General features: G+C 50.4%; 1 protein-coding gene across 3 annotated transcripts in view; it reads right to left on the minus strand.

Annotated features, from left to right (window-relative positions):
• ITPR1 (inositol 1,4,5-trisphosphate receptor type 1) overlaps window positions 1-22,311 on the minus strand; it is a 299,811-nt gene that overhangs the window by 13,886 nt on the left and 263,614 nt on the right. For all 3 annotated transcript variants that reach the window (XM_014560075.2, XM_014560074.2, XM_032458045.1), the window contains 5 exons: window positions 17,602-17,797; window positions 16,213-16,305; window positions 14,895-15,034; window positions 14,175-14,340; window positions 11,270-11,430 (listed from right to left, as the gene is read on the minus strand). In XM_014560075.2, the coding sequence (XP_014415561.2) occupies window positions 11,270-11,430; window positions 14,175-14,340; window positions 14,895-15,034; window positions 16,213-16,305; window positions 17,602-17,797 (756 nt within the window). The remainder of the gene's footprint in view (window positions 1-11,269; window positions 11,431-14,174; window positions 14,341-14,894; window positions 15,035-16,212; window positions 16,306-17,601; window positions 17,798-22,311) is intronic.

Raw genomic sequence — 22,311 nt, forward strand, 5'->3', positions numbered from 1 at the left:
GTTTTGCGCCCCGTGCAACATGGTTAAGTTCTGATGCAGTGTTAAGGCTCCTTCCCAGCAGGACCCCTTCGCAAGCACAGAGATCTTCTAATCTTTACATGAAAATGGTTCGGGCAGTGGGGAGGGTATAGCTCAGTGGTAGTGTGCCTGCTTAGCATGTACGAGGTCCCGGGTTCAATCCCCAGTGCTTCCACTAAGAAATAAATAAACCTAATCACCCCCCCCCAAAAAAAGAAAAAAAAATGGTTCAAATATCTCAGCTCCTAGCACAGGAGCTGAGAGAGAACACCTGAGTCCAGTCATTTTCCATTTAGCTCAGGCTTCCGCACAAAATGTGGAGCTTGTCTGAGCGCTCAGGGACTCCGGCAGCCAGGGTCTGAAGGCCTATCGAAGTTGGCAGGATCTGCCTTATGTCTGTCCCAGTTCAGAAGCATGTCTCAGCATCTTGGCTCCTGTCGCGTTTTTGAGAAAGTCCTCCTCAACCAAGACATGCCGTTTATACACGACTCCGTGCCAGGGTGCGTGCGGGTGGGTGTGCGGTCAGGAGGGCGCGGCGGGGGCGGCCCGGGGTCCGGGCCGCCACACTGCGTGTCCGCGCCCCTGGCCGCTGGCACCTCGCATACCGATGTCATTAGGCACCGTCTGCCGGTCCTCCTGCAATCCGGCCAGCGCGGTTCCCGTCACAGCAAGCACTTCCTCTGTCAGAGCAGACAAACCGACCCGAGCCACAGCCGGAAGCAGGCTGACCACAAGCGCTAAGGTTCTGGTTAGTTCTTTTCTAGGTAAAGTTGGAAAAGTCCCTGCAAAGGCAAACACTGAAGTTTTAGACACGGGGGCGGCACTGACCTCTCGAAATGTTCTTGACTGGAAAGAGGGAGGGTGTGTGTGTGAGAGAGAAAGACAGAGAGGAGGAGAGGAAGTTGGATTGTATGATGCAAATGCTGATGATTCTGAGAAGTGTTTGTTTTTTTTTTCCTCCTTCTTCCCAAGTTCAACTGAAGAGGCTGTTCTAAGAAAGACTCCTGAGGTAATGAGTCGCCTCCTCAGAGAAAGTCCATCTAGGTACAGAGTCTTGTTTACCGTGTAAACAACGGAACATTTACTGTTGAAGCCCACGCTCCTTTGTAGGCAGACTAGATAATTGGGTTTTTTTTCTTTTTGGTGGCGGCATGAGGGTAAAGAAGGGGCCACAGGAGAGGGCTGGGTACCTGTGAGCCACAGAATACCCTCTACCCTTCAGACTCCCCCCGGGAAGATTCAGGAAGGCCAAGACTGTCCTTTGCACTCAGATGTCAGCTGTGTTTCCATGCATCTTCCCAAGTGAGCTGACAAACTGGATTTTCCCAGAATGCCTGCGGACCCCCCGGTGACAGGAGCCACTAGAGACGGGGCGAGGCCTCCTCTGGTACCACCCCCCTCCGCCGAACACGCCTGGAAGAGGAGGTGGGGCCAGGGGGCGACTGAAGAGAATCCCTCACTTTCCTAAAGCACGAGTATATTACTCTCAGCTTTAAATATTTGTCCCTTTTGTGAGTTAGGGCGATTATATTGAAGAAGAAGAAAATCATCTCTACAGCTCATTTTTCTAAGAAAACAAACAATCCAGAATCTGCTGTTGATGGTGAAAAACAGTGACAGTGATCTCTAACTCTGCTCCATGACTCCAAAATTGTCATTTATAGTATCTGTTACACATTTGAGGGAAAAAAAACTAAACTAAAAACATGGATCCCAATGGTAAAAAGATCAGTGGCTGATCAGAGGGACAAATGGGCAGAGAGCACAGAGGATTTTTAGGGCAGTGAACTATTCCGTTTGCTGCTGTAACAGTGGGTACGTGGCGTCATACGTCCGTCAAAACCTACAGAATGCACCCAGCGTTAACCCTAATGTAAACCATGGCTTCCAGTTAATAAGAATGTCTCCGTATTGGTTCATCAACGGGGGCGCATACACACAGGGGAACCGGGGGTGATGGAGGAAGGGGGCACATGGGAACTCAGTACTTGCTGCTCAGTGTTTCTGTAAACCTAAAACTGTCGTAAAAAAATAAAGTCTATTAATTACAAAAAGAAAAAATCCAAAAAAGAAAAACCGGATCCCACATTCCATGGAAAGCAAGCACTGAGCAGAGTGTTACAGACCAGTGTCATCAGCCCAAGGTCACACAGCTCGTCTGCCATCTGGATGCTGACCCCAGGTGTACATAGCGACTCCCACACAAGCTGGTTCTTCCTTTCTCTGGGGTACAATTTTAGAGGCACACGTTTCTCTCTTCCCAGTGGAGCCACGTGGAGGTTGCCCAAGCCGCGCGCGAGCCCAGGTGTCGGTGTGGTCTGTTCCTGGCTCAAGACGACCTTAGCCAGACAGGCCCTGTTACATAATCTTCAGCTGGGCCAGAGTGACCACTCGCCCTCCCAGACTCACTCACTGGTTGTTCTTGGATGATCCAGGGTAACAAAGACGGGCCCTTGCCAGAGAGAGAACCGCACCCATTTCTGATGAAATCCGTCGGAAAAGCCAGCTGGAGAATCACTGTTTGGTGTCATTCCGGGCCTTCAGGTGAAGGGACACTGGCCCCCCACTGGGCCATGAGGAGGCAGTGCTCACCTCTCGGCGCTGGGTCCTGGGCCCCTGGGGCTGCCAGGCAGAGGAAGCCAGAGGTGGCAGGGCTGGGGTGGTAGAAAGGAGGGCAGAGCAGGCCGGATAGAGCTTCTGAATAAAGAACCATCAGGCGAACTTGCCCTTCTCCCAGGCTGGCTCAGGCAACCTCCCCTGCACGTTCAACTAGCCAGCAATCTACCAGAACGTCCCTTGTGGTTATATATGGGCTGTCAGCAATTTTTATTGGTTTTCCTCTATCCTTTTTTGGATTCCATGAGTTTTAGACTTTGATCTGTCACTTTTATACAACAATATATTTATTTCTGTTGGTTTGTGTTTAGCCTACTGAAAAGGCTTTCCCAAGTTCTTTGCTATTGTTTCAGGGAGAAACACTTGGCGTTTGTCTTTGAACATGACACGCACACCCACACGCCTCCCTACGAGGCTGCTTCACACGCGACAGTGTTCCTTCCGACAGCGTGTGTCACCTACTGCTTTGCATGCTGGGACTCTCCTCTTTCCTGAAATGGTTTTACTTAAGGCCAACCCTGCCTAGACACCGTGAGAAAGAAGGGATGGGAAGACAGCATCCTTGTCGCTGTCGACACAACTGCAGTGAGAGGTCAAGGGCGAGCCCCTGGCACGTCTCGACTGGAAAATGATTCGGAAGGAAGGGTGCCACACAGCACCTCCCGGAACTCTTCCGGGTGAAACAGATCACCTGCCGTGTGCAGACGCTCCAAATTCCTCAGCCCTTTCCGTTTGACTCACTCGCTTGTCCCCACAGTCTCCTCTCCCTCCTGAGCCCGCATCCACTCCTGGTGCAGACCCTCAGGAGTAGTGTGCAAGCTGCTTCATGGACTTGCAGAACTAAAGATGGCATAAGAGACACTTTGGGTCAACTCTCTCAATTTCTAGGTGGTAACACTGGGGCCTGAAGAAAAGTGGGTTTGTGAAAGGAGAAACTGAAAGCCTCGTCCACATGCAGCCACCTGTGCCTCAGTACCAGTGTGTTCTCCTCATTCTCCCGTTCCCTAGAGACAGGCTAGTGGGCTTCACCCTAAAGAGATCCATTTTAAAGAATCCTGTATATGTGTACATGATAAAAACAAATTCAGAACATTTTCCTGATCAGAGAATTTTTGTGGAGGCCAGATGGCTACACACCTCTCAGGGGCTTGGGACACTGCCGGCCAGCTCTGTCCAAGACGGTCAGCGTCTAGAGCAGAGAGGAAATGAAGGGGCTAAGGCCAGGGAGCTCTAAGACTGAAGGGGGCCGGGGTGGGTGGGGGCAGCCAGGGGTGGGGGTCTGCAGTGGGGAAGGAGCAGGGTATGGAAGGGAGAGAAGTGCAGTTTTAGAGTTTATGACTCTGCTGAATTGGGGGAAGTATTTGTGTAAGCAAGTATTATATATACAAGCAGGTGCCGACATGTCAAGTCTGGCACGCAGCCTTGGGCAGGCTAACCAGTGGGGAGACTGTCCGGGGTGGTGACCCCACCTGCTGCCACCTTTGCATCCTGCTCAGGCTCAGGGACCCCACTCTTCGGTACACCTGAGTCCCGGGGCCCTTTTACAGCATCCACGTTCCTCTCGAATGGCTTACGGCCTCTGCCCCACTCACTGTGACACACAGTGCCCAGCACAACCCCACGAAGGTTGGGACACACGAAACTCAGAGGAGACAGGATGTCAGCGCAGACCTGGCTCTCGGCGCTTCACAACACGAGGAAGCCACCCGTGAAGTGTGGCCGGGCAGGGCGGCTCCGCACCCTCCAGACTAGTGGGCAGAACGCGGTGTGAGCCTGGGCGGGGAGCCTGCAGCCCGGCAGCTGCTCTGCACAGCTGCCACGGACGGACGGACGCAAACCCAAGCTCAAGTGCAGAGGGTGGGGCGAGAGCACGCCTGGCTGGCGGGTGGGGCTGCGCAGCCGGTGATGCTGACACACTGTTTCCAGCCACCAAGAGGCGAGTGCCAAGTCCCTCTTCACTTCACCCTCACCCTGATGGGCCTGACCTCAGGCCCTGCTGTGGTGTCAGCTGACTTCAGAAAGCACTCTGGGCCCTCTCCGAGGGCAGCACAGGCTGGATCCTCACCTGCCTGCCACTGAAGGCTCTCAGAGCCCAGGGGACATCTTCACCAAGGCTGCGGCCTCCCAAGTTAGGCAGGAAAGCTGGAGATACAGCAGGACCACTGCTGAAACATATCCATCTCAGGAACTAACTGAGGCACGCCCCTGCCAGCACCCTCCCTGTAATTCCAGAACAAAAGCCCGAACCCATTACTGTACATTGCATGGAAGCAGAGGGTCTCCGTGTCACTTTATCAGGAGCCAGGGCCTGCCGGGCACAGAGTGAAGCACAGAAAGTGCAGTGAGGCCAGGGAAGGAGAGGTCAGGGAGTCAGGTGCGTGCCCTGCTGAACTCTCCCCTCCGTCCTGCACTCTCAGGCCCGTCCACCAGGGCCTCCCCACTTCTTATTTCCTGGAACTGAGGCCCCTCGAGATGGCTGTGTGCACATTTACGTTCACTCCTCTGCTCCTGTCGCCACTGTCACCACGCCTCCCCTGCAGACGTCCAGGGCCTCAGTTTTACCCAATTACGAGCCACCAGTAACTGTCGGTCTCCATCTCCGTCCTGAGTTACCCCCTCAAACCCCTTGCCCCATTCCTTGGACTAGGTGGGCCCGAAAGCTGCTGTCTTCAATCTGGAGAGCACTTGTCTGCAGTTTTTTTTTTTTGCATCAGGCTGTCTGGGGTCAAGAAAGTTGCAGGACTGTGGCCAGTTCCCCTTTTAAACAGAAGGTAGTGACAGGAATTCAGTTCCCACCTTGATCTCTCGCCCTCGTTAACACGTGGCTTTCTGACTGCGCTTGCTTCCTGTGTCTTCTCAGACAGAGACGAGCACACGTGTGAGGCCAGATGCCCCGCTGCTTGGGAGTCAGCTTAGAATGCTTCCTCAGCGTAGATGCTCGGTGGTGCTTGCTTTGCTAACAGAATTTACTTGCTTGGACAATTTACCCGGGAGGTGTTTTCAAGCAGAAAAGGCTCTCTCTCTTACATGGCTCTTTGGGATGCAAACTGCTAAGGACTTTCAGCAAAGCATTTTCTGGGAATGCGCTCTCGCCTCTGATGTGAAGAAAGCACCCCACCATCTGAGAGTACCCCACTGGCCGCCACGATGATACGACTTTTAACTCGGAAAATCACTTATTTGCTTTTATATCCCTATACTGTTCATTTCTGAAGAGGTCAAGTGACCTAACACAAAATGGAACAAAGTGGAAAAACCTCCAGTGGAAGAGTGTGTGCGTGTGCGTGTGCGTGTGCGAGAGAGGGAGGGGGTGGGGTTGCGCAGAGCTGTCTACTGTAGCTGTGAGAAAAAGTCGGCACCAAGCTTAAGGGCTGTTGGACCAGACGCTCTAATGTTTAATTATCAGGGAGTTATACCCATTCAGATGAGTCATCAGGGTGTGGGAGCCCAAGTCTGGCTGTGGCTCTGGTGAACCCTTTAAAATTCTCTCTCTCTCCCCATATATGGCCACCAAAGGAAATATCATTCGCTGGTCCAAGCTTAGGTGCGGGCCATGGAGTTTACCAGATTTTAGCAAGTCCAAATTAACACACATTCCAGATGCATCCTCTTTAAGAGCTGTTCTCTCTCATCCCTGAACTGCAGTCTTTTAGACAAGACCTGGGTAGCAGGGGCTCCAGGTGGCTGCCTGACTAGTGGTGCTGGCGGAAGCTCAGAGAATTAACCCCATTGTGTTATTTATGCACGAGCCGGTCAGCGTCCCCTAGGAGACACTCTTTCCCACTCCCGGGGGGGCCTTTTCTGGGCCTCGCCTCTTTTGTAGGTGGCTAATTCAGCACCACTGAGGGGAGGAGGGGCCTGGGAGACGAGCCAGTCCGAGTCAGGAAAACCTGATGCCGCCCGAGACCAGCCCCTGCGGGTTCCCAACACCGAGGCTGTGTGTGAGCCCGGACGGAACCACGTCCAGGGTGAGTTCTGATTCAGCAGATCTGGACTGAACCTCAGCGTGAGCACTTCCCAGCGGTGCGACCCTGGCTCAACCTTCCCGGGCTTAGGTTCCTGTCCTTGAAATGGTGACAGTGCCACCTGCAGTGCTGTTACAGAAACCAAACAGGACCGTGCACGCAAAGCCTGAATGTCAGTACACGCTGACTGAGTAAGACTTATTGTGGGAGTCATGATCCAGTCGGCCCCGGTCAGGGCAAAGTGCAGCCCAGCCTGTCCCCCAGCAGCAGCCTGCATGTTGCAGGGTCAGGCTGGCGTGGGAGGGGGTTCTCCCTGGCTAGTTCACCCTTCAGTTCAGTCGCCAGTTCACTTGCTATCCTGGCGAAGAGGATGGGCCAGAGCGGCCCAAGGTCTCGGGGCACACTGCAGTGTGGGTGAGCAATATTCCATCTGATCACCCTGTCTTTAAGTGCAGTTAACTCAAAACCACGCCTCTGAAAATACACCTTATGTTGACGAGGAAGAACTCTAAGATTCAGAAGGGAAATCTGTTATTTTATTAACAAGATAGATGCCTTCTACTTAAGTTATTGCTTGGTCTCCTTTGCCCGCCTTCCTTCTTACTGTTTCTTGAGTTTCTAACTTTCAGGAACAACTCAGGTCTGTATCAGGGACTGGCTTTTCTCCTGAGCTTGACTGTCACAAAAAAATCAGGCTGCTGAGTCTTTGCTGGGAATCGTGTATTTGATCTTTTAACTACAACCTGCCCACTGTGCAGTCTTCAGATGCCTTCAGGCAAAGATACACACCACTAATTTACTACTTATTCAGGTTAAATACATCAGATTGCGTGGCTTATCAAATCATCCTCTATAGATGAACACAAATTCTCATTTCAGTTGGCCTGGAGAAAAGCCAAACAGTGCTAAAATTATTCAAAAAAGGGTGTGTGGCACATACATTTTCATGAAATTTTAAGTGTGGTTCAGGGTTAAAAACATCTGCTTATTATAAAAGCTATCACCAAAACTCTACATGGTAGCACCCAAATTCAGCTTCCTATGGGGGAGAGGGAACTCAGGGTTTTTTCTCCTGCCTTGAGCTGCCAGGGCTAAGTGAGGTCACTCGTAGTCACATTTCTCTGAAAGTGCAGCCCTGTCTGGGGCCTGAGTCAACGAATCTGAGATGGCATCTGAGTCCGAGCAGCACTGTGAGTCCTGAAGCTCCCAGTGCCGCCTCTCGCCGCGTGTGGAGCCGAGACCCAAATCTACCAGTGAGCCAAGGTGTAACCGTGATAGACTCTAACACACAGAACTCAGGGGCCACCCCCCAGCCGCCTGACCCCCTGGGCCCGGGCAGGGAACCTGAGAGGACGTCACCCAGGAACGCACAGAGAGAAGTCACAAGTACCCGGGACCGATTCAACGGAGAAAGAGTGATCACGCCAGCCTTGTCCTGCCTCAATATTTAAGGGCACTTAATGATTTTAAATTTAAGAAGAGAAGAAGACATAGGAATTTTCCATGGGAAGAAGTCCTAGGAGTCAAGATGCCCATTCTGACTTCGCTTAGCAACAGCGTGCCAACAGCCAAGACGCCTTACACAGAGACCAGGGCTGCGTCAGCTCTGTCAGCCCCTCTGGCCTTTCTGTCACCCACTCCCTCCTCCCTGAGTGCTTCCCACCCCCACCCTTGGGGCCCATGCGTTTATCTCCTTTTCACCACCCAGTGGACACGTGAGGTGGTATTAACCCAGATTCACAGTTGGGATCTCAGGTCAGAGAAGTCCTGTGACTTGCCTGGGGTTACCCAGCTAGGAAGGGGCAGAGCCAAGACTCACACCTTGGATTTTCTGCCTCCAAATCCCATTCTTAGGTGGTGAGGACTTCACGGTAGGCAGCAGCCTGGCCCTGGCTTTGCCAGGGATATTCCCATCTCCAGTCAAAGGGGAGAAGGGGTGGCCAGAAGGAGAGAGAGAAGATTTTCTATTACGAACTCCCAGCTGACTTCTTCCATTTCTGACCCTGTTTATTAGCTGCCCTTCTCTCCTCAACTTGGGAGTATTTGCAGCCTCTTAGAATCAGCTTCTAAAGACATCTCCCCGAAGCCCGCCTCCTCGGGAGGGAGGCTACGCACCCCCCCAACCTCGACCGGGCTGCCTGTGTGGGGTCAGACTAAGTGGGTCCATGACGTGGGCAGGGAACCTGTTCCCCGCAGCTCGAGTTCCCATGAGCTGCCAGCCTCCCATGGAGTGACTCAGCCGGGCACCCCCAGTTCCTAGTCTGCTGGGGCCAGTGCTCTCCAGGAAGTCCTCAGCAGGGATTCATGTGGCTTCAGGACTGGACACCGCCAGGAACGGCGTTGGCAAAAAGGACTGAACACTTCCTGGGCCCTCACCAAGCACACGAGACATGTGGTTCCTCAGCAACTTGGACATTCAGAATTAAGAATTCTTTGATGCTACAGATTTTTAGGCTGTTTGACAAGAACCCCTCGTCCAAAGAACGATGTGGACGGGAAAACCCAGTGAATGCAGGGTGCTCTGAGCAGGCTCGGGGGCAGGCGGGGGGTAACTTCTGGCTCTTAATCCTGGTCGGGTGACGGCTCACAAGGCTCCTGTTAAGTCTTCATGACTGAGACAGAAACCCAAAAATGCATCAGAGTTTTCTGTGACTGTAAAGTAAGGTGATTAACAGAAAACTTCAAAACCAGCCCCTGAAAGATTTAAAGACAGAGCACATTCAAACACTTTAGAGAGAAGAAAACAAAGTGAGGGGAGAAAAGGAACGTGTGACAATGGTGAGATCTACAGGCTGTCTCTTCTAAACAGGAACGGCTCTGATGCAAGTGCAGGTCACCGTGCACGTGTGCAGACACGTCTGTGTCCGCACGGATGCTGATCAGACAAAGCTGAGCTGGGCACTAGCAACACCTGGAGGGAAAGACCAGCTCTGAAGACTTTTCAGTTCATGTATCCTGACCCCGGAAACCTGCCCTGCGAACATCTGCACCGACGACCATCGGATTCCTAGAATCCTTGAGAACAGACCCTGCCCCCGCCTGGCCCCGAGCCAGCACCCCGTCCAGGTCCTCCCATCGCCCACGTTATGGAGAGGATTCCGAGTCACTCCACCTGGGCTTGTATCCCGGCTCAGCTTTCGGGCTCTTCCTGGGCCACTTACTTAGCCCTGAGCCTGCCTTCCACCTGTGAAAGAGGACACCCCTCACCTCGTTGGGGCTCCCGTGTCTTTTTCTCCCCCTTCTCGGTGTTCATTTTCTCTCCTTCCCCTCCGCCTCTAACCACCCCTCTTCTCTCTTTCAAAACCCTCTCAAAAGTCATCTCTGCTGTGAAACCTCATCTGTTTCTCCTCACCCCCAAAGTTCTCCCTCACTGGCTCCCCACTCTGGGTACCTGCCACCATCAAACACAACGCTGGACGTGGAAGAGCTTTACGAGCTGCAGACGGAAGAAGGAATACTTCCCCGTCGTCGGGTACCCGGTTCGGATGACAGTCTCTTAAGTCGTATCTGTTTTGTCTCTTCCGTTAGACTCTTACTATTCAGAGTGTGATTCATGAACCAGCACCTTTGGCTTCCCCGGGAAGCTTGTTGGAAATGCAGAATCTACAGTTCTGCTGGTGCTGGCTGAATCAGAGCCTGAATTCTAACCAGCTCTGCAGACGACTCACACTCTGAGCAGGGCAGGTGAGACCTAAGGGCCTCCGCAGTACAAACGGCGCGGTATCCCCAGAAAGCCCCCCAGAATGCGGGCCATGTGTGTGCTGGCCGGCCTGCATCCACTGCCAGTCAGCAGCCCTCCCCTAGCATTTCCTTACATCAAGAGCTTCAAAGTCACATCTGCATACAAAACACAGAAGGGCTCGCTGAGGATTACATAACCAGGCAGCGAGTAGAGTCCCAGGCCAAAGGAAGGAGGGTCAGTGACTGTCGTCTTTCTTCAAAGCTAACAGCCCCCTCTCCTCAGTGAGCTGGCATAAATCACAGACCCCCCCAGCTTCCCAGTACACGCCTCCTCACTTCACCAGACGCCCTGGAACGTTTTAATGACGTTCAGAGGTGTGGGTATGAAGGACAGCTGGCCCGGGACCCCCAGAGCACAGGTTCGGTGCCTCCACAAAGCCCCGCCTGCGAGGAGCACTCTGCAAACCTGCGGCAGCTTCCGCCTTCCCGGGACATGGCCATCATGCTCCCCATCAGCAAGAAGATTACTCTGGGACTCAGATTCCTCCATCATGTGATCCCTTCCTGCTGATCACCAAAGCGTCTCCCAGAAAAGCTAGGCCGAGGCCAAACAGAACAACCAGGCTGAACTATACCAAGTGATCATTATACAAGGAGAAAAAACAAGGATCCCTTATCAAAAAAGAGGCCGAGTACGTAGAGGTGGGAAGGCAGGCTGTGGAGTCAGATGTGGGTTAAAACCCCAGCCCCCGTCAGGAGGCTGTGTGCCCATCTCTCTGAGCCTCTGCATTTCCTCCTGTCAAGTGGGGGTGACACCCCCTGAAGACCACTGGTGAGGACACACGAAGTCCTGGAGCCCAGTGCCTCGTCTGCGACAAGGGATCGGTAGGTATCGGAGGCTCTTTTTCCCCACGGGCTCCCAGGACCGCGCTCTGAGCTGAGGAGCCAGGCCCCCAGCCGCCACCTGGCCCGGAGCCCCGCCCGCTCACCTTGATCATCTCCGCCACGTAGCTCTCGGGCCCCGTGTACTCCGTGGAGTCCTTAACTTTGACCAGGACGATGAAGCAGAGGTAGTGCCACATGTTGTGCTCCTCCTTGATGTGCTCTTCAAAGGTGACAGTCTTGTTGTCAAACTTGTCCCTTTCCAAGCCTGAGGAGAGACAGAAAGCCCCAGACCCCAGGTGAGCAGCCGCGGTGCAGAGAAACTCACGACAGAACTGCCCAGAGGAGGCTGTGGTTTCACTCCTGTCTTTATAAAGAGAGGGATTCTGTCGGCCTTATAAATGCACTCACTTTTGCATCACAGCAGGAAGATACAGGCTGTGAGTCAGACGGGCTTGGGTTTGAATTCCACCCCTGTCACTTACCAGTCCTTGTTTAGTCTCCATATGCCTGAGTCGCCTTGTGGGGGGATGGGAAGCCTACCATCCAGGCTCCAGGAGTGTTTGGGGTTTAGCGAGCATGGCTGTGACACACTCCTGCAAGGCAGATGGCCCGTGAGTGTGAGGTCCCTTCTCCCAGGAAAATGCCAAAATGTTGACGTGTTAAAAGGTTTTTGAGGAGACAGAGTAAGGACCAAAAGAACTTTACATACATTTTAGACTCTAGCTGGTAAGTTTATATCTTGCAGAGGTCTGGGTGAGCAATTCTGAAACTAGTGTCTGTGTATTCTTAGATTGAGCAAGTAAATAAATATATGGTGATACTGGGAGCCAGATATCTCACTGTCAAATAAGGGAGCACGAAGAGGGAAAGACAGAAAGATAGAATCAACTGTGTAATGTTGAATTGGAATTAGAGAAATCGGTATGAACTCATCCTTTTTCACAGGTTTATAAAAACAGATACAGAACTGTGTGGAGACACGTATCCTCCAGATTTGCGCCTAATTAGCCCTGGGAGCAGCAGTGCACCCCCAGGAATATGCACACCCAGTGATCAGATCTTGGCTCCTAAATGCCATTCTCCACTAAAAGGAACCAGGGCTCTTTGGAGAAATGGCTGGTACCAGGGCTGGGTCGGTGGGGGTGCAAGACGAGCTTGAGCCTAGACTGTCTTCTGGTGCTGAAAGAGTAAGGAAGCCCGCGGTCAGTGATGGTGACGTGACAGAACACGGAAGCCAGTTCTGAAGGGCTCTCAAATCTGGGGCAGTCGGAGCATCAAAATAAATTACGACAGTGAAAGATGATAATCCACTGGATCAAGTAAAAATACATGAATCTACGTTGTAACAAATATAAAAATACAAATATATACGGGGAGAAGAGAAAGTTATTTCTTAAAAAAAAAACAAGAAAGGTATAAAGAATTATAAGGTATGAAAAACATCATTTGGCAACCATCGCAATTATACTCTCAGGCAGGATTCATCACTGGACGCAAAAGCTGGTGAGTTAACGTGTAATCTGAGAAATGATGGGATATTTGCATTGTCTCAAAGTACCTCCCCATGAAGTGGTTCTCAATTACAAAGAGGAAAAAAAAAGTACTTTTGGGGGGAGAACAGGGCAATTACCACCTTGTAACCAAGTGATCAAAGTTCATATAACCAGTTATAAGATGAATTGGCAGGAGAGTACAACACTTCTTTGATGTTCCTGTAAAAAAATGCCTAAGCTCAGGAAACATCAGACAAACCCAAACCAAGGTACATTCTACAAGATTTCTGACCTAAATTCTTTAAAAGTATCAGTGGACTGAAGTCAACACATGAGCTGGGACTTCCACTTGCTATGAAGGACGTTATTGGGATAAAAGGTGAAATCTGAATAGGGTCTATAGATTAGGCCATAGTACTGCATCCTTGCTAATTTCCCATTTTGATCATTGTTCTGCCTATATATAAGAGTAGGAAAGGTATAGTTCTGAAATAGTTGGGGATAAGGAGGAATCATGCCAGCCACTCTCAAACTGTTCAGAGAAATAATGTGTGTGTATGAATAAACAAATGAAGTAAAATATTAGTGTGTGGGGAATCTGGGTGAAGAGTACATGGCAATTCTTTGCACTATTCTTATAACTTTTCTGTAGGTCTGGAATGCTGTCAAAACAAAAAGTTTTAAATGGTTTTAAGGGGGCAAAAAGCAAACATTTTACATTTTTAAATGGAAAAATGATCATTTTTGAGTATACAGACCAGTAGGAAATTTATATATTTAGTAACTATATTATGAATAATCCTGAAATGATCACTTAGCTCCCAGACTGGTTACTCTGCATTTCCATGCGTTTCCTGGTAGTTATACAGAGAATGATTTCTTTGGTTGGTACCCCATGCACCTCTTACGTGGCAGTTTACTGCTTATCATCAAGAACCTCCACTGTGCAGGCTCTGTGCTCGGGCTGCATCACCTAGCTCTTCTCAGTCCCACAACAATACATGTCACTGTACCCCATTGTACAGATGAGAATAAAGGTTCAGAGACGGGAAGGGACTGGACCACAACTACAGGGCTAGCAGGCAGCAGAGCCCAAAACCCAGGTCTGACTCCTGACCCCCAGCTCTGAACATCTTCACCGCCTGCTCTGAGAGGATTATATTTCCACTTAAAGCTTGACACCACCTGCAGTAAAGACACCAGAGGCTACAGGCGGATGAAAGGTCTCCATCCTCGTTACTTAGAATGGGAACAAGAGATGCTCTGGCAGCCCAGCAACCAAAAGACCGCAACGTAACTCATTTCAAATAACGTACAATGACGTTTCTGCTACCCAAAACTTCGGTCCTTAAAATGGAGCGGCAGCTCCCATCAGCACTCCAGACACTTCCCAGCAGAGGAGAGGCCCACTCGACGCCAAGGGCAGAGGCGCCAGAGGACGCGGCAGCGGCCCCTCCCACGGGGAGCCGGGCACGCGCCCCCTCCCGCCTGCGTCTCGCTGGGCTGCGCCACTCACCGCAGATAAAGCACGTGGTCTTTAAGATCTCCTCTTTCTTCTGCTTCTCACTCCTCAGGTCGGCAAAGGTGTCAATGATGACCCCGAAAATCAGATTAAGGACGATGATGATAACCATGAAGAAGAACAAGAGGTCATAGATCACTCGAGCGGCAAAGAGGGGCTCCTGCAAAAGAGGCGCCTCGGTCAGTCAGGCCCCGCCCCCAACCCCCACCCTGCGGACTGCAGAGCTCAGGGCAGGAGGACTCGGACCCGACGCATCCCAGTCTGCGGTCCCAACCCCACGGCCCTCCCTAACCCCCACCAGCACCCGATGGTGTGCTCTGGAACAAGTCAGATTGGGCATCAAACTTTACAAGCCTCAACCGCCTTCTTTCCAGGCCCTCTGTGTGCACAGTGAGTTCTCCAAGTGTCACGTGGCACGCGCAGGAGCGCAGCTTCCTGGGATCTAAGGGGTTTGGAAACGTGTTAGGTAGGCCAGCCCCGGCCCCCGAAGGCAAGAATCACTTCAGTAAAAGGAGGGGGCGGGGTGGAGGAAGCTGGCCCTGTCTACACTGCTGGCTTCCTCCCAGCGCTGCAACGCGATGAAACCCAATAAGGGAAGGGGCCCTGAACAGCTGGTTCTGCCTGTGTGTCTGCAGTTTACACTCGGGCCCACTGCCTTGTGCTCTCACCACCCACCCGCCGCCTCTGAGCCTCCTTCCCCCGGGGCGCCGCTACCTCTTTGGATGGCTTCCTGAGCACATCTCCTACTCCGCCCCCGCTCCGCAGCCCGTGACTCAGCACCGTGACGATGCACATCAGCAGCGTCTCGCACGTGTGCTCTTTATCTTGCTCCGTCTCTTCTGCAGGGACCAGCTCTGCAAACACGGCAAGAAAAGGCAGGTTTGTAACATGAGCAAAGAGGCAGTGGGCTTTGGAGATGATGATTCCCGAATGCCACCTCACCAGCTGACAGACAGCAGCCAGAAAGAATCAAATTAAGGAATCAAGCATCGAAGGCTTTCTTTTTCATCATTAAACCCTGCTGACATCTCAAGCCCAGAACTGTCCTTCCCTTATTAAATCTAAAATATTTCCTATCCTTTTCAGATTTTAAACTCCATCCCAGATCTGAGCAGGCGTTTGACTTTAGATAAGCTGCCTAATACTCTGAGACACGAGCATCTCTTCTCTCAGCTGAGGAAGATGCCACAGGACCCAGGTTCCTCACTGGGGATGTTGTCAGGGCTAAACCCAGCAAAGTTTTATAGTTGGTCCTCTGAAGAAATCGCTTTAAATTGGAGGCTGTCCATTCTTACTGGTTTTTGGAGGAAGAACTTGCTGCCTGCCTTGTTTTTTGTCTCCAGCTGCAGTGACAATTGTCTTGGTAAAACATCTATCTCATCATAGCACTTCGACCCTTTCAGCAATTTCGACCATTCTTTGGGTCTGCTTTAACCCCCTTAGCCTGACATGTAAGACCTTTCATGATCTGGCCCTTCATTGATCTCTCTGGCTTCACTTCTTCCTACTCTTTTTCCTTATGATCAGTACCTCCCTAAACATACTATATTCCACCTCCAAGCCTTTAGGCATGCTGTTCCTTCCAACTGGAATACCTACCCCGCCTCCTTCACCCAACATTCTACTGTTTTCATTTAGCTATCACTTCCTGGGTGATATACTCTTACTCTGGCATTAGGCTGGGTGCCTGTCTTTGGAATTCTGTCCTTATACCCAGCATTAGCATCCTCTCTAGTAATCACCTACCTCTTTGCCTGCCTGCCCACCCCCTCCCCCACTGAACTACATTATTGTATCTCAGAGCACAACGCAGTCCCAGGCAAACAGTGGGCACTCAGTAAGTACTGGCTGAATCAATTAAGCAGCTATTTTCTCCCCATACAGCCTCCTTTGCCCTTCATCTCCCTCCTCTCTTTCCTCTTTGCTACTGGCCTTACTTCTGAGTTTTCATCTGCTTCCAACATCATGTACGGCATCTAAGCCTCTGGGGGAGCCTGGCACTAACACAGGGCTTAAGGCTGCGAGGTCCTACCTTCTTTGGGTGCAGGAGAGGAGCAGTTCTCCCCAGTCTCCACCCTGCACACGTCAGAGTACAGGAACTCACTTGCCAAGCTCTCGCTGGCTTCTGAGAGAGAGAAGGAAATCTCATGATGAACAATCTGGCAGCATACGGTTAAAATGTTTGAAGTCCCCAATTCACGGCTGATTAAACAATTCTTTACATAAATAACACCCTACGATCCTGCATATAAATTCAAGGCGGAGATGCAATTTACACTTTCTTTTGGTGATCTGGATGGGAAAAAAGCCAGGAATGTCAATTCCTGTAAGCTTACTAGAAATATCGCACTTAAATAGCACCTCTCCAACTTTAAAGATAAACAGCTGAAACTCTTCGGCAAATACTACTCAACATACAGACTCCAGCAAGATTTATACCAAGTCTGCACGAGAAGCATCAGTGGAGACCTGAGGTCCAGATTGCTTTAGGTCAGAACCCTTGGATAGTTGGCAGTAAATGCCAGTTAGTGCCAACTTGGAGGCTGGAGTGATGTGCCAAAAATGCAGCATTTGGGAGGGAGAAAAAGGCTGCCTGGTTTAGTCGCAGTTGTAGTTTGTCCTTGGACTCTGGGCACCTGGCTACCCAGCAGAAACCCAGTAATATTTCACTTAATAGTGACAAGTGTCTTAGTTGCGGGAAAAGAACACTTGGGCATAACTCAAGTATATGATCATTTTATTTCATTCTCAGAATTGGACATCTCTCCTATTCTTGCTGTAAATAAAAATAAGCTCACTGCAAAACTTGCACATCGTAAAAACGCCCGAGATAGCCGCTGCTGGCAAGTATATTCTTGAGGGTATAGTCTTCTGTATTTTAAAAGACATATATGAGCTATTCAATTAAAAAAAAAAGCTACCCAGATCCTACTGTAGTTACTCTCCTGTGATTTCCCACCATCTTGTGGGTATTCTTCCAACAAGGTTTATAAACACATCCTGTATCTGCAGGGCCCTCCACCCCATGGATGGACCATACTCTGATGAAACACTCCCTTACGTTTAGATTGCTTCCAATTTCACACTGCAGTGAACATTCTTCCATATACATCTGTTTCTACAATTTTTTTAAAGGATAAAGTTCTAGAAGTAGATATACCAACCCAAAAGGATGCATGTTCCTATGCTTTCCATATACAAGGTCAAACTGTTTTATGAAAATGTTATGCTAGTTTAAAATATGACTTGAGTGAGTCAATTAAATGTAGGCTTTGAATGAAGTGAAAACTAAGCTCTGTATTCAGTTCACACTCTCGGGGTTGGGGAGATACCTACACTGCTGAAGTCATCATTTTCAGTTCCCTCGTCATCAGGAAATACTCTTTTCACATTAAAAAAGATCAGAAGGTTCCAAACCCACCTGGAAGAGCAGTTTCATTGGGCAGCCTATCCACTTCCAGGATAAAGTCATCCTTGAAGAAAAGGTAGCCCACTATTGAGAACAGGTAAACCAGGATCAAAGCCAGAACCGCCGTCAAGATGATGGACCGTCCATTGCGAGTGACGCTTTTAATGACGTTAAGCAGAGTCTCTTCTCTGTACACTAAATCAAAAAGCTTTAAACAAAGAAAAAGAATGTGAACAAGAATATATGTATATGTGTGTGTATATATATTTGTACACATGAATAAACGAACCACCTTGCTGTACACCTGAAACTAACACAACATTGTAAATCAACAATACTTCAAAATTTAAAAAAAAAAAAAAAAAGACAACAGGACAGTTTTGAGAAGCCTCTATATCAGATGGACACCAATATCCCCATAATGACAACGTGATTTATAAAGAATTTACCCTTTTGGTAAGTCAAAAGCACTATAATACTATCTTAACATGTCACATAACAGTGAAAACTGAGATGGTAAAACTGAGGGAAAACATAGAAAAGGCAGGAAACGAGCAATTTCAAGTAGCATTCATACAGTCTGGAGGTCCTGGAGACAGAATACAGGCTGTACCAGTGAGTTGCAGAGAACCAAGGGAAGCAAAGAGATGAGGGTCCTGGCGTGCATTCATTTAGGGAGTATTGACTGAGCTTCTATTAAGGGCCAGCCACTCTGGACACGGGACTGGATAGGTCCTGGTCCTTGACAGGGCCATGAGCTTGGCGTCTCATGGGCAAGGCCAACAAGCTACGGTCCAGGCCAGGAGCAGGGACTCTGGAGTTTGACAGAGGCTCAGATCTCAGCACAACTGCTTGCTGCCACCAGGACCGCAAGTTACTATTCCTGGCCCCACCCCCTCCCCCTCTGAGCCTCAGTTTCATCATAGGCAGACTGGCGGAGAGAAAGTTGCTACAAAGAATAAAACGACAATGTACCTACAGTGCTTAGCATGTAGTCATACTTATGTGCTGAGTAAGAACACAAGAAATGCTAATCATCATTAATTTCCAGATGAAGAGACTAGGCCAAGGTCACACAGACAGTACGTGGCAGGGAGAGTGGTGGTGGTAACATATTTACGAAGCCTAAATATTAAAAACACTAATGAACTGATCTACAAAACAGAAACAGACTCACAGACATAGTAAACAATCTTATGGTTACCGGGGGAAAGGAGGCGGGAAGGGATAAATGTGGGAGTTGGAGATTTGCAAGTGATAACCACTATACATAAAAATAGATAAAAAACAAATTTCTCCTGCACAGCACAGGGAACTACATTCAATATCTCGTAATAACCTTTAATGAAAAAGAATATGAAAACGAATGTATGTGTATTTATGGATGACTGGGACATGAGGCCGTACACTAGAAATTGACACGTTGTAACTGACAATACTTCAATTAAAAAAAATTATTTATTTCTCTCCCCATGGTGGGGACAGAGACCCCTGCAGTTCCCATGTTCACAATCTCAGCCTGCCCTCTGCCCAGGGGCCTGCTCTTGGCAGGAGTCGCTTCGTGAGAAATGGAGAACCCCTGTAGGTCCTCAGAGGTCCAGGAGACCAGTGGCTGGTTTTCCCAGAGCTACAATCTCAGATACCTGGCTGGAGGGATGGTGGAGGGGCCTGAGAGAAGAGCTCTACGGGGTTGTTCTGGATCTGGGGGGGCTAGATGTCTTCTGTGCAGACATCTGATCCTCTCCAGGAGGTTCTGCCTCTGCAGCGCGGCTCTGGGGAACGGCTGTGCACAGCCAAGTGAGGCAGGGGACAAGGGTCTGACTCCGGACCCTGCTGTTCATTTGTTGCCAGATGTTGATCGGGCCACGAAACCTCTCTGGACCTCAGTTTCCTCAACTGTAAAATCAGTGAACTGACCGAGCTAGTCCCAAGTCCTTTCCAATTTAGAATTTTACATCTGAGTTCATTCTCTGGTCAATTAGCCCTTCTGCCTTCATAACACCAGTCCATGTTCTGAGACCCGTGTGAACGGCATCAGGTAAAGGAGGACACTCAAAAGGAAGCAAGGAAGAAGCACTGAGTCGACAGAGGTCAGAAATGATCTCCTAGTATTTCACTGGAAAAGCCACAGTTTACTTCACCAGTATCTTTTGCTTCTTTAAATAGTGAAGATGTTTTCAATGATACGTCATTAAAAGTAATGCTGTCAGCACCACCTCTGTATGTGCCTCTATACATACCCGTCCAGTCATTTCTTTTTGGCAAATTTCCAGAAATGGAATTGTTTCGGTCAACTGCTGTAACAGAAACATACCGTTCCCCTGCCTTCGAGAAAGGCGGTTCTAGTGCACCCTTACCACGGTTAGGAAATAATGCTAGTGCTGGGCATGATCGTGCTTCTGAACCTCTCCCAGTGTCACAGGTACATGGGTGCCACTGGTGTTTCAGTTTGTATGTCACTGCTTGACATTAGGGACAAACACTCCTCTATGTTTACTGACCATCTGGATTTCTCCTTCTGTTTCCCGCCTGCCAACGAACTTCGCATGTTTTCTTCTCGGGATGTGACCAGTTTTCTAAGGACACAACTTGAATTCAGGCCCAGGACTGGGTCTGGCCAGTCTTTGGGGCCCCAGCACTTCAGTCAGGCCACAGTCACCCCCTCTGCCTCTGTGGCTTGCTGGCGCTGAGCTATCACACCCAGTGAGATGTGGTTTCTCCCTGCTACAGGCCTCTCTCCAGTTCCTTTCCGTCACCGGCTCTCCACGTTTGTGGGATTATGTGAATGGTTTCAGGATCTCGTCTGCGGTTCTCAACAGACACATTAAATACTGCTTGTGACACCAAAGGAACATATCGCTTGAGGTCACAGAAAGTCAAGGCCCACGTGGCTTAGAAAAGTCCCAGAAGCACATCTGAGAGGTGTCCAGCCGCAGTCTCGTCTGATTCTGGTAAGTTTTTCTGAAAATGCACTGAGCTGAGCTAACATCCCTGGCAGCTCTGAGTCTCTCTTATCTTCCTGTGATAGGTGAGAGGTGTGAAAGCATGAATGCCAACTGCGACGTTTCACCGAAGCAGGGACTTTTCCAGTCTCCAACAACAGGCAGCTTGGGGCTGTGCTCGTGCAGTCAGAGTGGGGCATCCACAGGGCTGTGTCCCTGTCCTGTCCTGGCCACTCACTCGTGATGTGACTTGGGGCAAGTGACCTGACTCACCAAGCCTCGGTCTCGAGGGTGGAAACGTGGACAGATCATCCCCCTCAGAGGCAGTGGTGGGAGGCCACGGAAAGGCACCCGGCAGACATTCACAGGGTGATGCTAACTGTGCTGGTCTAGTCTGTGAGGCCCGCGAGGGCGGGGACCACACGGCCTAGTCTCACCACGACACCCCGCGTCTAGCTGTGGCACCGGCTGGCACTGCCCATGACCAAGAGAGGAGGACTTGAATGAACAGAAGAGGGAACAAAGCTGATGGGATGGAGACTGTAGGAAAGCCCCTGTCTCCCAGGAGAGACCCCTCTGCAGGGATGAGACAGACCCTCTGCCTGAACTCGGCCTCCCTGCCCTCCCTGTATTGGGAGGGTTCCAGACTTGGGTCCCCTGACTCACAAACTGAAATCCATCCAGGGCGTTCGTGCACAAGACAAAAGGCTCAGAAATATACACCAAACTCTTAACGGTTTCTAACAGTGCCCACAGCAGGGCCCAGAGTGGCAATCCCAAGTGTACGCGAGACCGCTCTGCCTGAAAGCTCGAGGAAGAGCCAGGTCTATTTTAAAATGAGGGACAAGCCTGCCAGCACCCAGCACTAATGGAACGAGCTAATCCCGATGGCCTGAACAGCAGCACTCTCCACGGTGCCGTGGACTGAGAGGGAGCGGGGCGACAAGGACGGTAACAAGAGCCAGCCACCGCTCAGCATTTGCCGGGAGACAGTTCTATTCTCAGACTCCGGCACGCACAGCTGCACATAATCCCTGTGATGGGCCTGCAGGGGGGCGGACTGCCCGCATTGTGCATACAGGGAAACTGAGGCACAGCAGTTCAGTCGACAGTACAGGGACCACGTGGACGGCACCTTCTGGAAGACCTTTCCTTCCTTTGCCTTTTCCAAGTTATGTCCCTCGTCTTAAGTCAGCACTGAGCCCTCGACCCCTTTTTTATCCTCACAAACATCCTAGCACTTCTTCTGGTCCCTTTATGGATGGCTCTGCTGCAGAAAGGTCAGTTTGACGCTTCTTGTCCTCTGATGTGGGCACACGGAAACGGTTTTCTGTCTATAACTCTCCAGGTCTAGGTTCCCTGTAACGACAGGAGAACCAGCAGATCGGGGCCTGTAATTTAAAAGCCTGCTCGGGAGGACGGTGACGGATTTACTGTACTATCAACACTGAACCACTCAGCTCAGACTGGAAAACAACCTCCATGGGAAAGGTCTCCTAGATCAATAAATCTGAGGCTCATTGTCATGGATCTGGGGACTTTGAAAACAGCTCCTGCTCTTGTCACTACACGTTTCCCTGGGACAGGGATCCCATGAGAACTTTTAGGAGGTGACAGTTGCAAAAACACTCTCTTTGGTAAGTGGTAAGTCCAAGAAAAAAAGGAAAAACAAAGGTGCACGTGGAGGAGACATCTGACCCAGACTGCAGGCATCGGCTATTCCTGAGACGTCAGAGGTGTGACAAGGCGCCCGCACACAGTGTGATCGTCACCCCCTGGG

Source organism: Camelus ferus, chromosome 17 (genome assembly GCF_009834535.1).
Source record: "Camelus ferus isolate YT-003-E chromosome 17, BCGSAC_Cfer_1.0, whole genome shotgun sequence".
Classification (NCBI taxonomy): Eukaryota; Metazoa; Chordata; class Mammalia; order Artiodactyla; family Camelidae; genus Camelus; species Camelus ferus.